This window comes from Alternaria incomplexa (genome assembly GCF_024043165.1).
Source record: "Alternaria incomplexa strain BMP 0042 chromosome Unknown scaffold_6, whole genome shotgun sequence".
Lineage (NCBI taxonomy): Eukaryota > Fungi > Ascomycota > Dothideomycetes > Pleosporales > Pleosporaceae > Alternaria > Alternaria incomplexa.
In genome coordinates this window covers 1,531,094-1,544,069 of record NW_026249855.1, presented here as the reverse complement: position 1 = coordinate 1,544,069, position 12,976 = coordinate 1,531,094, and the positions used below count along the sequence as shown (strand labels likewise).

The 12,976-nt window shown below is 53.3% G+C and overlaps 6 protein-coding genes across 6 annotated transcripts; 4 read left to right on the top strand and 2 right to left on the bottom strand.

The window, feature by feature from the left end:
• Positions 1-205: 205 nt before the first annotated feature.
• Positions 206-708, top strand: J4E90_005087 (uncharacterized protein; the record flags this gene model as incomplete). Its single annotated transcript, XM_051434645.1, has 4 exons — positions 206-213; positions 324-402; positions 536-625; positions 679-708. 4 exons carry the CDS (start codon positions 206-208, stop codon positions 706-708), a joined length of 207 nt encoding a protein of 68 aa, XP_051291901.1.
• A 646-nt stretch (positions 709-1,354) lies between these two features.
• J4E90_005086 (uncharacterized protein) lies at positions 1,355-2,892 on the top strand (the record flags this gene model as incomplete). The annotated part of the gene is made up of 3 exons (XM_051434644.1): positions 1,355-1,424; positions 1,611-2,469; positions 2,526-2,892. 3 exons carry the CDS (start codon positions 1,355-1,357, stop codon positions 2,890-2,892), a joined length of 1,296 nt encoding a protein of 431 aa, XP_051291900.1.
• A 286-nt stretch (positions 2,893-3,178) lies between these two features.
• Positions 3,179-5,038, bottom strand: J4E90_005085 (uncharacterized protein; the record flags this gene model as incomplete). The annotated part of the gene is made up of 2 exons (XM_051434643.1): positions 3,179-4,921; positions 4,979-5,038. The coding sequence occupies 2 exons, from the start codon at positions 5,036-5,038 to the stop codon at positions 3,179-3,181; spliced, it is 1,803 nt and encodes a 600-aa protein (XP_051291899.1).
• A 15-nt stretch (positions 5,039-5,053) lies between these two features.
• On the bottom strand, positions 5,054-5,627 carry J4E90_005084 (uncharacterized protein; the record flags this gene model as incomplete). Its single annotated transcript, XM_051434642.1, has 2 exons — positions 5,054-5,253; positions 5,303-5,627. The coding sequence occupies 2 exons, from the start codon at positions 5,625-5,627 to the stop codon at positions 5,054-5,056; spliced, it is 525 nt and encodes a 174-aa protein (XP_051291898.1).
• Positions 5,628-7,401: 1,774 nt separating this feature from the next.
• J4E90_005083 (uncharacterized protein) lies at positions 7,402-9,894 on the top strand (the record flags this gene model as incomplete). Its single annotated transcript, XM_051434641.1, has 4 exons — positions 7,402-7,493; positions 7,923-7,965; positions 8,015-8,496; positions 8,766-9,894. The coding sequence occupies 4 exons, from the start codon at positions 7,402-7,404 to the stop codon at positions 9,892-9,894; spliced, it is 1,746 nt and encodes a 581-aa protein (XP_051291897.1).
• A 562-nt stretch (positions 9,895-10,456) lies between these two features.
• J4E90_005082 (uncharacterized protein) lies at positions 10,457-11,462 on the top strand (the record flags this gene model as incomplete). The annotated part of the gene is made up of 3 exons (XM_051434640.1): positions 10,457-10,891; positions 10,958-11,385; positions 11,444-11,462. The coding sequence occupies 3 exons, from the start codon at positions 10,457-10,459 to the stop codon at positions 11,460-11,462; spliced, it is 882 nt and encodes a 293-aa protein (XP_051291896.1).
• Positions 11,463-12,976: the final 1,514 nt, after the last annotated feature.

Here is a 12,976-nt window from a genome sequence, read left to right as displayed (position 1 = left end):
GGCGAAATCAGTCCATTGGCGTCGCAAACGCCGTGCGTGAACTGGAGATGCGGAAAGTTGTTGCGCCCAAAGCGGCCAAGGGCCTTGGCGACCGAGTTGCTTTCGCCGGCGGATCATTCGACCTCGCGACATCACCAAATCGACCAATCCACGAAACCACCAATTGCCCCCGCACGCCGCGCAATACTCCTCTACACTCTTCAAAATGCCTGGGTACGTCCATCTTCGAGCTCTGGGCCTGGCCGCGGGCCTGAGGGAGCACCGCAACGGCCTCCAGCGCTCCTCCGCCTTTCCGCACAGAGCTGGATACTGACAGTCGGCAGCTGGGTTATGCGCGAGAACAAGGTGCCTTACTGGCAACGCGAGTTCCAGAAGCACGACGGACTGAGGACCTGGGAGAAGGTGCGTACTGTATATACAAGAGGAGGGTTGATTGGGGCATGATGTGGTTAGAGATGATGCACATGCGGTGCTGGACACATGGCGTGTGGAAGTAAGAAAACACAGGGATAAATGCTGACAGATTGCTTCTTAGGCCCGCGGAAAGTACCTGGTTCCCGGCTTCAAGGTCATCATGTTCAGCAGCCTCGGCGCCAGCATGTACATGATGGGCCGTCTCGTCCTTGTAAGTTTGCATTGGGTTGAATTGAGTGCAACATCATTACTAACTATATTCAGGGACACAAGACCTGGTTCGGCAAGAACTAGACTCCGCACTTCGAGCATGATATCCAGATGGGTGGGACCAGTATGAGTCTTCTGCATCAATATACAATCAATCGACAAGCCTTTACCCATTACAACATCTCCTTTGTCAGACCGCATAGAACAATCTTCATTGTCTGTTTGCGCTGTGTTCACTTATTCTGAAGTGATGCTGCCACCCAGCTATTACGTGGCTGACAAAACACGAATGGCTGTCACTTCCAACGATAACTAGGCTGACATGTGAGGATACGTCTTTGGGTCGACCTTGCGGATGCGTGTAAGGCAGCAGTCCATTTAGTTACTCAGAATGCAATGGGCTTTACACCGTGCTTCCATAGTCATGGCAGAGTGCCGTTCTTACCAGTGTCGATGACGGACACAACCACTTCAGATGAGCAATCTGGCATACCACCAAGTGTCTAATACCAAAATTATCGACCAAAATTATACAATAAGCTATAGCAGGCTCAAGCGCAGAACCACGAGGAGCTCTGGGGTAGCTTGCCCAGATGCCCCTCCACATGCGTGCTAGTCGCTGTAAAATGAGGTCAGTGCCTGGAACGTGGAACCGAGCCGAGATCCTCCAAACCACCTCCCGCGCCGCCAAATCTCCACGTACGCTCCTTCATTGTGACGCATCGACGCAATGGCAGACTTCGTCAAGGGTCTCTTCGGTGGCCAAAAGCCTGTCCAGGCTCCAGTTGTTGGTGATGATGGTACGTACACTACATTGCATGCGCAGTCGCGAGGCCACCAGCCTGGGATGCGGGACCACACGAGACCCCTTTGCGACGCTCGAATTCTTGACAGAGATGGAGTCGCGAGGTTATCGTGAGGATACCATCGGAGATCGTAGAGGCTATCAATATGCAAACCCAATGGCTTGCGCTGACACCAACCAGACTTCGCCGACTACGCAGGTGCTCCTGAGCCCACACCCGCTGCCATCTCGTCCTTCACGACCGGTGCCGGTGCAGCGCAAGCCGCTCCTACAGGCCTCGGCGACAACCGGCCCTATACAGCATGGTACCGGGTGTGGGAGCGCACCACCATGGACGACTTCAAGCTGGAGATGTACATCCTGCCATTCCTCGTTGCTCTCATCGCGGTCCACCTCTGGGGCACCAAGCGCAACCGCAGCAAGGCCAAGGCATGGATGAAGGCCCACGCCCCTGTCCTGACCCAAGAGTTCGCCCAAGTCGGCTACACACGCCCAGACGGAGAGGGAGCGGTTGCAGATGTGGACAGCATGCTCAAGGAGAAGAAGGCCGACGAGTACCAGACCTACGCGACTGGACGCCAGAACGTTGCCTTCGTCGACTTCAGGCTGAGCTTCTACAAGCGCGCCAACCCCTTCATGTGGCTGGGAGAGAGCGTGCTCCCCTTGTTCTTCGAAAGTTTCCCTGCACCCAGCGAGCGTCTCGAGGCTACGGCTTACGTTTTCGATGGCCGGGAGACTAAGTTCGCTCCTTCGTACGGTCAGGCCGACGCGAAGAAGGTCACCAACAGCTCCTTTGACGGCTTCGTCTTCGCCATTGTACACAAGGATATCATGAAGCGCATGCGCGACGAGCGCTACGACTTGTCTCTGACCAGCACGCGCGACCACGCCAAGTTGCCTGTCTGGGTCACTGTCATGAGCGAGAGCGCTGAGGTTACTGATATGCTGCTCACACCCGAGCTCATCAAGGCCGTCAACGACGCCGGAGACAGCTTCGAGGCCATCATCGTCAGCGACCAGCCCATCAACGCGCCCAGGACGTAAGACAACCACCATCCAGACCTCTCTTTCTCTGAACCAGACTAATATCTTCCAGTCTCGACGAAACCAAGCCTAAGAAGCGCCTCAGCCTCTCCCTGAAATTCGCCTCGGACTACTCCACCACCATGCCCATCTTCCAATACTTCCTCCGTCTTACTGACCAGCTTGCCTCCCATGGCCACTTCCGCCCCGAAGCCCTCCGCCGCATCAAGCAGACCCGTGACGAGCAGATCGCTAAGATCAAGAAGGCCGATGATGAGGAGAAGGCCGAGGAGAGGAAGCTTTCGCTTGACAAGGCAAAGAAGGAGATGAGAGACGCCAAGCTGGGTCGTCTCAGCGCCGACGAGCAGCGCAAGTTCCTTGAAAAGGAGCGGGAGAAGAACGCAAGGAAGGGTATGAAGAGGAGTACCGTCAAGGCATAGGCTCCCCCTGATGGAACTTGAGAAGGGGTCGGAAATGCTCCGAACATCTCTAGGGCATTGCTTGGATAACGTAGCACATAGGATGATTGTATTAGTATCAGGGAAACCACGGCATTTGTGTCGAGGTAGCAAAGAGTAGTAATTCATTAATCGCACGCTACCTTACAGACAGAGAAACAACGCGCCATCGATTGCCCAAAGCATTCCATCTTGCAAACTCAAGCAACAATAAAAACAAAACGAAAAATTGCTGTGCGTCCAGAAAAACTCCTGCGAAACAGTCTTCTCACGCTTTCTGTGCCCTCTCACGCCTACGCATACCGTAGGATCCACCAGGAAGCCCACTCTCCTGCGCCTGGGGTATACCGATATGCGTAGTGAATCCAGTCTCGATAGCGGCCGCGGTCATAACAGCAGTAGGGTTTTGATGCATTGGCCACGGAGTCTCGAGTCCGGCTGCTTCGAGTGAAGAATGTCTGTATAGGAAGTTGTCCGTGAACGATTGTGGACACCGCATCATGCCACCATAATCATCCACGCATTTGATAGAAACACCGTCAGTTGGCGAGGGAGTCGGCGTGGGAGTATGCAGTGCGTTGTAGTCTCTCAGATTCGATAGAAAGTCTTGCGTGGCCGATACCCCACACGAAGTCAAGCCACCGTTCTCGCCCATGCATTCGATAAAAGTACCGTTAGTCGGCAAGGGTGTTGGCCACGGAGTCTGGAGTGCAGGTATGTGGAGTTCGGAATGTTTGGATAGGACGGCGTCTGTGTAGTATTGTGGACAGCGAGTTAGGCCACCATGCTCACCCAGGCATTCTATAAAGATACCGTCAGTCGGCGACGGGGTCTCGAGTGCGGCGGGTGTGGGCTCAGTTGCGGTTCCATGAAGAACCTTCGAGGTGACCCAGTCCGGACAGCTTATCAGCCAACCATCATCACCCATGCATTCCAAAAAGACACGGTAACCTGGCGACGGGGTCTTGAGTGCGGTTGGGCTGGGCTCCGTTGGCATCGCTTGGAGGGCGTCTGAGGTGTCTTGCATCTCAACAAGGTCGTCGTCGTTCAACATGGGCTGAATTGAGTCATTGCCATCGTAGTGGTCCGGATGAAGTGGCCCCCAGTAACAGTCGGGGGTGTTACATGGACAGTGAACCAACCCTTTTCCATCCCCGCAATCTACCTTAATAGTATGCCAAGAGGTTGGAACTATGAATGCTGGTGGGTAGGTCACGGTATTCGCTGGATGGGAAATGTTTTGACAGCAATAATGAGTGATCTCGTCGTACATGGAGCCATCGACTGGCATGTTGGAGTCGCTGGTAGTCGTCAAACCGAGTCCATCTTTGGCAACCTCCCTCGCCATCTGTCGAATATGACTCCAGTCCGCGCTGTCTTCACCTAGACTCCACGCCATGACGCCACCGAGCTTGTACTTGCGGACGATGTTGTCGAATTTCCTTGTGATGAGTTCGGGCGTATCCCATGTCCAGAAAAGGCGGTTTGTGGCATCGAAGTAGTATTGTCCGCCGGCTACTTCGTCAGTAATACCGTCTTTGGCTGCGAGCTGCCATGAAGCTGCTACATCGGCGTCCGTACATCCAGATCCAAATGCGTGTTGGCAGGCGCCGTTGCAGTGTTCAGGCGAAGTACCGCAGTGGCCGTGTTGAGAACAACAGCCTGTCTCACACTTGGTTCCCTTTTCTGGACCGCAGGTGCCGTCTTGCGATACGGTCAGAGAGGAGGCATCAACGAGGCGCATGCGAGATCTCTCAAAGGTCCAGGCGCCAGAGGTGAGCGTGTCTTTGCCTTGGGCATCTTCCGCAAGGACGATGGGGCAGTTGAGGGGGCTGCCACTGCAGTCGCCTTGCGTGGTGAAGTATTTGGCGTAGTATGCGAAGCCGAGGTTGAGCTTGGAGGGGGGTGCGCCCATGGCGAGGTAGTCTTTTATGCTGTTTTCGGCATCGATGGCGGAGCTGTGGTGTTTGGTTACTGTGTCTCGGCGGTTCATTAGGTCGTAGCTCATCACCTGGGAGAGTTAGTATGATCTCTGCAAGGTTGGTGTGAGAGAGATGATGTCACTTACGTTGATGAAATCGACGGATGGCCAGATCTGAGGTCCGGTTGTTCGAGTGTATCCAAGCATGTCAACTACTACTTGTCAGTTGACTTGCTTCAAACATGTATATGATGACTGGCCTTCTTTTCCTGGGACAGCAATCGAAAGCAGTTTCTTCCCAATAGCAGCACGGATGGCAGCCAGTAACTTAGGGAACGCGGCGATCTGGTAAGTCTGATCCCAGTTCGCCACTTGTTTGTAGTCCGCCCCGTTGCCGCCAGGATATTCCCAATCGATGTCTTCTGTTGTGAGCATCGACAAGTAACCAATGTAGGTAGATAGTGTACTCACCGACTCCATCCGCTCCAGTCCTGGCAAGCATAGTAGCAACATCAGCGGCAAACGCGAGCATCGATGCGTCGGACTTCGTGGCTTGACAGAAACCAACCGTATCGCCCCAGCCGCCAACAGCAATCATGACCTTTGCGTTGGGGAATTCGGTGCGGATGGTGTGTATGGGAACTTTGGGCTGGAACGTAGCTGTTGCGTTGGCTGGGGCAAAGGCGAGGATGACATGGTCGATGCCAGCTCGATCTCGTGGGTTGGTTGGACGCGTTGGGTGCCATTCGTCTGCGTACATGACAAATCGGGCTTGTGCTGATATTGCGAGTATCATCGACACAAGAAGCGCCGTGGATGGGAAACGCATGCTGGAGCTGGGATGTACTCAGCAGCCTATGAATGCTCGAATAGAAGGCTAATAGACAATGGGGTGTTGAATGTTATCAAGGTAAGCAATGCGTGTTGTCACGGAGAAGAAGGAAGCATATCAAAGAGATAGATGTCTCCCAATCTGGCCTGTGGCATCCATCGTAGCTACCGTAATGTGGTGTTTGTTCTTACAGACTGTCTGAACTGGAAAGAGGGACGATAGTTGAGAGCTCTTTCTAACAATAACTCTAACAGCGGAATTATTCTGTTCTCCCGCTCTTCGATAGACAACACAATAGCACGACGGAATGCACAAAAGCCTAACAATAGAAGTAGGCGTCGGTTGACTAGAAGCTGTAGTACATCCTGTACTGTTTGGCTCTCAAAACAGTCGCCTTCCTAGCTAACCCGACATGAAGAAGAGGAAGTATTGCATTGAAGCGGATAATTCATGGTAACAGCAATGGCAACATTTAGTTTGGTGAGCATTGCTATGTGCCGAATACAAGACAAACTCGCTTGCCGCTTCAGCTGCTAGCTGATCTAGAAGGGGAAATGGCGACTGGATAGAGCCTCATGAAGACATGACATAATGCGCGCTGGAATGGAAAGCTTAGAGGCGTCCACGAGTATCGTCCAAGCATGGGACTGATCATGTAATGGACGATATAGCAAAGATGAGAAGGGTGTAGAGAGTAACCTTGGAAGGTTGTATAGTCGCTCCTACCTATACTGATAGCCAAGATGCACACAACAGCGCGAAGAGCCACTGAACAGCTGGAAGTCGCGGCCAGCCAACGACGATTTCCGCATAAACATGCAACTCCTACATCGAAGTACGTCGCAAATTCCATCGTCATTAGAATCGGCTCGGTCATCCGGTATCGCAAAAATCATCGGCAATGCTTCGTCGGGTCATCGACTTCCCGAAGCCAACCCGACGTCGGTTCTATACCCTTGTTACAAGTCGTTAGTGTTGCTATGTATGACAACGTATACACAGGGAAAAGTATAGAGAAACGCGCATTGCAGAAAAAAAGAGTCAGATCTTGCAGGAGCTATTTGGAGGCATGCATAGCAGACTGTCCGAACTATAGCGACCATTCGCTCCTGGGTATAGACTGCTGACATTCTCAGTGCGAACACCGTACAACAGCTACGTGACATTGACAGACCACACAGTCCTTGTAGCACACCAATCGAATCACTAAACTCTCCACAATCACGAAACCGTCGCTGCGGCAGGTGCTGCATGTCAGACGCGGGCGCACGTCGTGGGGACGATGATGCGGACAGCCGTTGAGAACCACGGTTCACATGCGTCGAGTCCACAAGCGACCGGACAGCTCACCCAGTCCGCGTCAATTTGCAGCACCTGGACCGCGATCGATGAACCGTCTCGCACGTGATAGTCCGGCGGATCCGTGATCGTCGGGCCACGCAGCTGCAGCCATGCTTTTCGGGCTGCAGCAATATGGAGCTCTGACCAATTATGACGCGACGAAAACGCGGTGGCTGGGGAGAGGCTTGGAGCTATCAACAGCTGGCCGCGCGCGACATGGATAGGCTGAGCTGAAAATGCCTCTCTTCACGGAGGAGCTGGCGCATCATGCATGAGCAGGCCGTCCGGCCCCAATTGAAGCATACCACGCAACATTGGGATCGGCCCACTGCCAATGGCCATGGTCGTGGAGCTGCAGCCAGGTCGGGGAAGTTCCCGGCAGCTCTGTGGAGCTCCAATGCGACTCGACTCTGGATTGCGACACCAAGTGCTGGCCATTGCCCGGTCAACAGCCGTGCTAAGATCAGTTGCGCGTCCGAAATTACCTCGGTGCGAGAAGCGCCAGGATGTGATGGGTTCTCTGGGGTTGAATCGGTCCATGGCTGGGAAAAAGGGGAAGCTGATACGCGCTAGTGCTCCGTGTCAATAAGGCTAGTCCCAGCTTGAACAGCTCTGCCAAAGCTTCCCAGCCTCCACAACCCTGCGACCATCGATACGCCGACACAACAGTGATCCGACTGACCGCCAATCTACTTGATCCCCCTCCTCGGCCAGCCTGACTCCATCACTCCTCCACCTACACCCCGCTACTGCATCCAATTGCGCATCTTCAAGCTGCTGCACGTCAACACCATAAAGCTGGCGACTCTTCAGTAGATCCTATATCTCCAAATATCTCCACGTGAGACCCTCAAAGGAGCCAAGAAGTTCTTCTTGATTCCTTTCGAATTGTTTTCGAACGGTTCGAAGGGTTTTCAGGAACGAACGACCAGACTCCGGCAAACTGGATTTTGAAGCACGAGTATGCTCTCTCACCGCGAGTGTATAAGCAATTATGCTAATCCACCCAGGTTCCGATCCCCTTCAGTGTCTTCCCGTCTGCGTATCGGAACGCGGAAGTTAAGGAATCTACCAGTGTCCAGGTAGAAGAACAGGAAGCACAGTTCGAGCAACAGGCTTCTCACGGACGGGAAGGTCACGAAGAGGTCCACGAATCCTTCTCCGCTACCGTCCTCCCTCCTCCTCCGGCTCCCCAACAGCAGCAGCAGTTTGAGCAGCAACACCACGACACCCACGTCAAGGAAGAGGTCCGCATCTACGAAGAAGAGCGCCTCCGTCGTCCCCAGCCTCCTCCCCAGCAGCAGCAGCAGTTTCAGCAGGCTCCCCAGCCCCAGCAGTTTCACGCTCAGCAGCCTCCTCAACACCGTGAGGAGCTACATATCCACGAGCAGACTCGCTACAGACAGCCCGGACAGCCCCAGCCCCAGCCCCAGCCTCATTCTCAGCACGTTCAGCGTACTGACCGCGTAGAGTTTGAGCGATCCCACGACCGGTAAGTCCGATCCATTGTTTTGCCAGCGCATCTTCGCACGGATCAGCACAACAGACCAACCCCCTGACTTTAGCGGCACCCAGCCACGCGCTAGCCGCTAACCCCTTTCATCTGTTGTTGTCCTAGCGACATGCAGGCCCCACTTTTCCCTCACCTCCTCTAAGCTCTTCCTTGCCCAACCCAAAGCTGACCTTCCTTTCTTCCTTCAGCTACCAACCTCACCCCCAACCTCCTACATCATCCCACTCCCACGTCGAGGTTCAGGACAGGACCTACGATAGACACTTCAATACAGTCCACGGCCCTGCCACCGACTACGCTCCATCCCAAATCGACGTTACTGAACGTCAGATTCGCGAACGTACCCGTCCCATCGTCGCCGGTGCAAGCTACTCGAAGGAGACTTACACCACCAAGCACGACACCTTCCCCAGCAGCAAGCACGTCGAGTCTGTTGCCTCCCACCAGCCATCTGAGGTCCGAGTAGAATCATCTGCTCGTTCCACTGCCGCACCCCCCAAGCACCGCAAGCGTGATATGGGATATTACGACAACGAGGGCCAATACCACTCGCTTCGTCAAGGAATCTCTCACGCCGCTCACAAGGTCGCCGACCGTATCCAACACCCCATCCACCCTCACCGTCACCACCACTCTCACGAGCACTCCTACCCCGGTGCCAAGTACGACGACGACCGTGAAGAGGTAATCGTCAAGGAGAAGTACACTTCAGCTACTCCTTCTGTTGCCCCTGCCCGCCCCGTCCAATCCGGAGCTCCAGTTGAAAGGGTCGTTCGCGTCCACAGCTCCCCAGCCCCAGCCCCTCCCAGGTCCACAGTCTCTGCTGCTGCACCTGCCCACTCCCACTCCATAACCCACGCACCCGCACCCGTCTCCGCTTCTATCGCACCTGTCCCGACTTCTGTCCGTACAGTCCGCAAGATGGCTTCCACCAAGACTATCACCATCCCCTGCCACCACATCCGCATTGGCGATCTCCTGATCCTCCAGGGCCGCCCTTGCCAGGTCATCCGCATCACCACCTCCTCCCAGACTGGCCAGCACCGTTACCTCGGTGTTGACCTGTTCACCAAGCAGCTCCATGAGGAGTCCTCCTTCATCTCCAACCCGGCTCCTTCCGTCGTTGTCCAGAACATGCTCGGACCTGTCTTCAAGCAGTACCGTGTTCTTGACATCCGTGAGGACGGTCGCGTTGTTGCCATGACCGAGTCTGGCGATGTCAAGCAGGGTCTTCCCGTCCTTGACCAGAGCGGTCTCATCTCCCGCCTGACCGAGTCCTTCGACAACGGCCGTGGCAGCGTTCGCATCCTCGTCATCGATGACGATGGTATGGAGATGGCTGTCGACTACAAGGTTGTCCACGGATCCAGGTTGTAGAAACATCTCGTCAATGGTAAGTCATCATTACCTTCAGAGTCTATCGTCGCGCATTGTCTAACATTGCTCAGGTCTCATTCAAACGTTCGATCTTCAATCATCCCTTAGGCGTTTGCTTGCTCATGGCCCCTCATCTTATACTTGTGTTCATAACTTTTGCATCGTCACTTGACGGGTAGCATGGCGCTCTCAGGCATCGATCGGTGTCTATCGCTCTCGGTGTTTGGGTCGGTGTTCATGTCTGCTTGTTCGGGTGGTGGAAATATCGGAGCTACATCTGTGGATAGTTAATGAATTGCGTCTCCTTTAACAATCGTCTCATGCATCGTGATGTCTCTGTCTTTTGTTGTTGTGATTGCTCCTTCTGAACTCTATCGTCATTCCCTAGTGTTGTCTATCGCCCTAGCTATCCGAGGCTACCCCGCGTTCTCCACGCGCTCGTCCACTTGTCTACCTTATCACCAGCAGTTATACCCGGCCCACACGACATGCGAACAACGCACGTATCTTGCGTTCCTCCGCGATGTAGTTCACCACATGAAACATCTGACACCTACTCGCCATGCCTCACTCAGACCACTCCCCATCCCCACCACGCGATCACTTTCCCGACCTTCCAGTCTTCCCCGACAACGTACCCACCGCGCCACTTCTCCGCATCTCGCTTCAAAAGCTACTCAACCACGACGAAGAAGAACAAAACAGATGTTGGCAAGCATGTCGCGAGCTGGGTTTCTTCTATCTTGACGTACGCAACTCCGATACACATTTAAACAGTGACAGCACCAATACCACCGATAAATCCGCCGTCCACGGCGATGCGTTACTTGAATATGTGGATACGCTATTTGAAGTCATGCGAGACTTCTACGATCTAGATGTCTCGGAGAAGATCAAATACGATTTCAAAGACCAAGGCAGTTACTTTGGCTACAAAGGAAACGGCGAAGGTTATGTCGATAAGCAAGGGACGAAAGACCGGAACGAATTCTACAATGTACATCAATCTTCCTCCTCTCCTACTCCAATGTTCCAACCTCAACTACTAACCCAATACTTCTAGATCTCCAAAGACGACATTCTCGGCCTCAGTTCCCCCCTTCCCTCCCCAGCCGTCCTGAACCCACATCGCGACCTATACAAATCCTACATCACATCCTCCCATGCAATCTGCATGCTCATAACCTCCCTCCTCTCCTCCCGCCTCCCTCTAGCAACAGAAAAGGTTTCAGCAGGCGGCCTACCCGCAATCCACCGTCTGCACGCCTCATCAGGCGACCAAATCCGCTTCGTCAAAGCACCACCCCAAGAACAATCCCTCAAGGGCGTCGCATTAGGCGAACACACAGATTTCGGCAGCGTCACAGTCCTATTCAACCGCCTAGGTGGCCTGCAAGTCAGACTGCCATCCCACATCTCCCCTCTCGCACCAGCATCCACATCCCCACCACCCACAGCCATCGAGAAGAAACTCTGCGAAGATGGCTGGACGTATGTCCGTCCCTTACCCGGCCACTGCATCGTCAACTTAGGCGACGCACTCGTCAAGTTCTCAAATGGCGCGTTGAGGAGTAATATCCATCGTGTTGTTGCGCCGCCTGGGGAGCAGGGCAGTGTGGAGAGGTTTAGTCTTGTGTATTTTTGTCGGCCCGAGGATGATGTTTTGTTGAAAAATTTGGTGGAGGGAGGGGATGGTAACGGCGAGGAAGAGGTTAGGGCGAAGGAATGGATATTGAGGAGGGCGTTGGGGAGGAGGAAGGCGGATGGGTGGGAGAAGAGTGAAGGGACGGAGGCGGTTAGTATGGGGGTTAGGGGTGGGGGGATGAGGACGTGAGCGAGGCCCTATGGAGAAGGAAAGCTATAGGAGTAAATAAATAGTTGCCATAGTTGTATAGAGCATGGCCAAGTGCAAAGGTAAGTTTCGTATAATGTTTGTGTACAATATTTTCTTCTTCCAAACTGAAAGTTCTCGAAGCCATGTTGTTTTCTCCGACACTCTGTCATCTCATCTTTTGTCATGGAGGCAGTACATAAGCTCGATAATGTTCCCTCCTCCTTCTTTCTTCTATCTACCCCCACAATACGTGGCTTTCCAAGAAGCTTGGACTCAATATTTAATGTCCTTCTTTTCTCAAAACCGACAAATACATGTTTTATGATCCGTTTTCCGCCTTTGGGTTCCAACACATTAAGGACGCATATTACCAAAAGCACGAGGTTTCGACCTGATGCCCGAGGTGTCTCTACAACCCCGAAATCCACCGCAAAACTTCAAAGACACTTCGACATCAGTCATGTCCCCTGATCTCTCCCGGAATGAAGAAAGTACACGCCTGGGCGTGTCTGCTTCCTCTTTTCTCCGAGTCCAGGCCCTCGATTATGTCTACCTAGGTAGCCTACCTATTATCCAAAAAATACGTTCGACTGGACTCATGGCATCCGCCTCTGCTCTGTGAACAACAACAAAAACACCAAAGAGATGTTCCATGCCGGCTTCCGCCAAAGCATCGCAGCTACCTCAAAAATACAAAGACCCGACCGATGTCGTTTCTCCAGCATTTTGCCGCAGACACTTTCCGCTGGTCGTCGCGTATAAAAGCCCCTACTTTCTCGACTTTAGGCCTTCCACGCACTCTTCACCACCGTCTTTCTTGGAACCAAAAATCATAGCGCACAAAGACATGTGTCCGCTTTCTCCAAAGAGAACGTCCTCTGCAATTATGCCCAGGTGGTCTTTACTTCAACACACTCTCCACATCCACCTTTTCCTGGACCAAAACATAGAGGCTTACGAGACATGTGTGTGCTTCCTCCAAAAAATACGCGCCACCAAAACAGCATGTTCCTCTCTTCCGCCGTCCCCCAACTCAGAACCAACCACAAAAATCTGGAACAGAGCGCGATGGCTCTCCTCTGCCTTCCGAAAAAGACACTCTTACAACGTATGCCTTTGTGTCGCTGGACTCTTTCTCCATTCTTCCGTCGACTTGAATCAGATCGTATCCTTCAAAATGAAGAGTTCAAAGTTACATGGAAAAAGTGCGTTGGAACGCTGCCAGGCGTTACTTCAGGTTGAGACAGA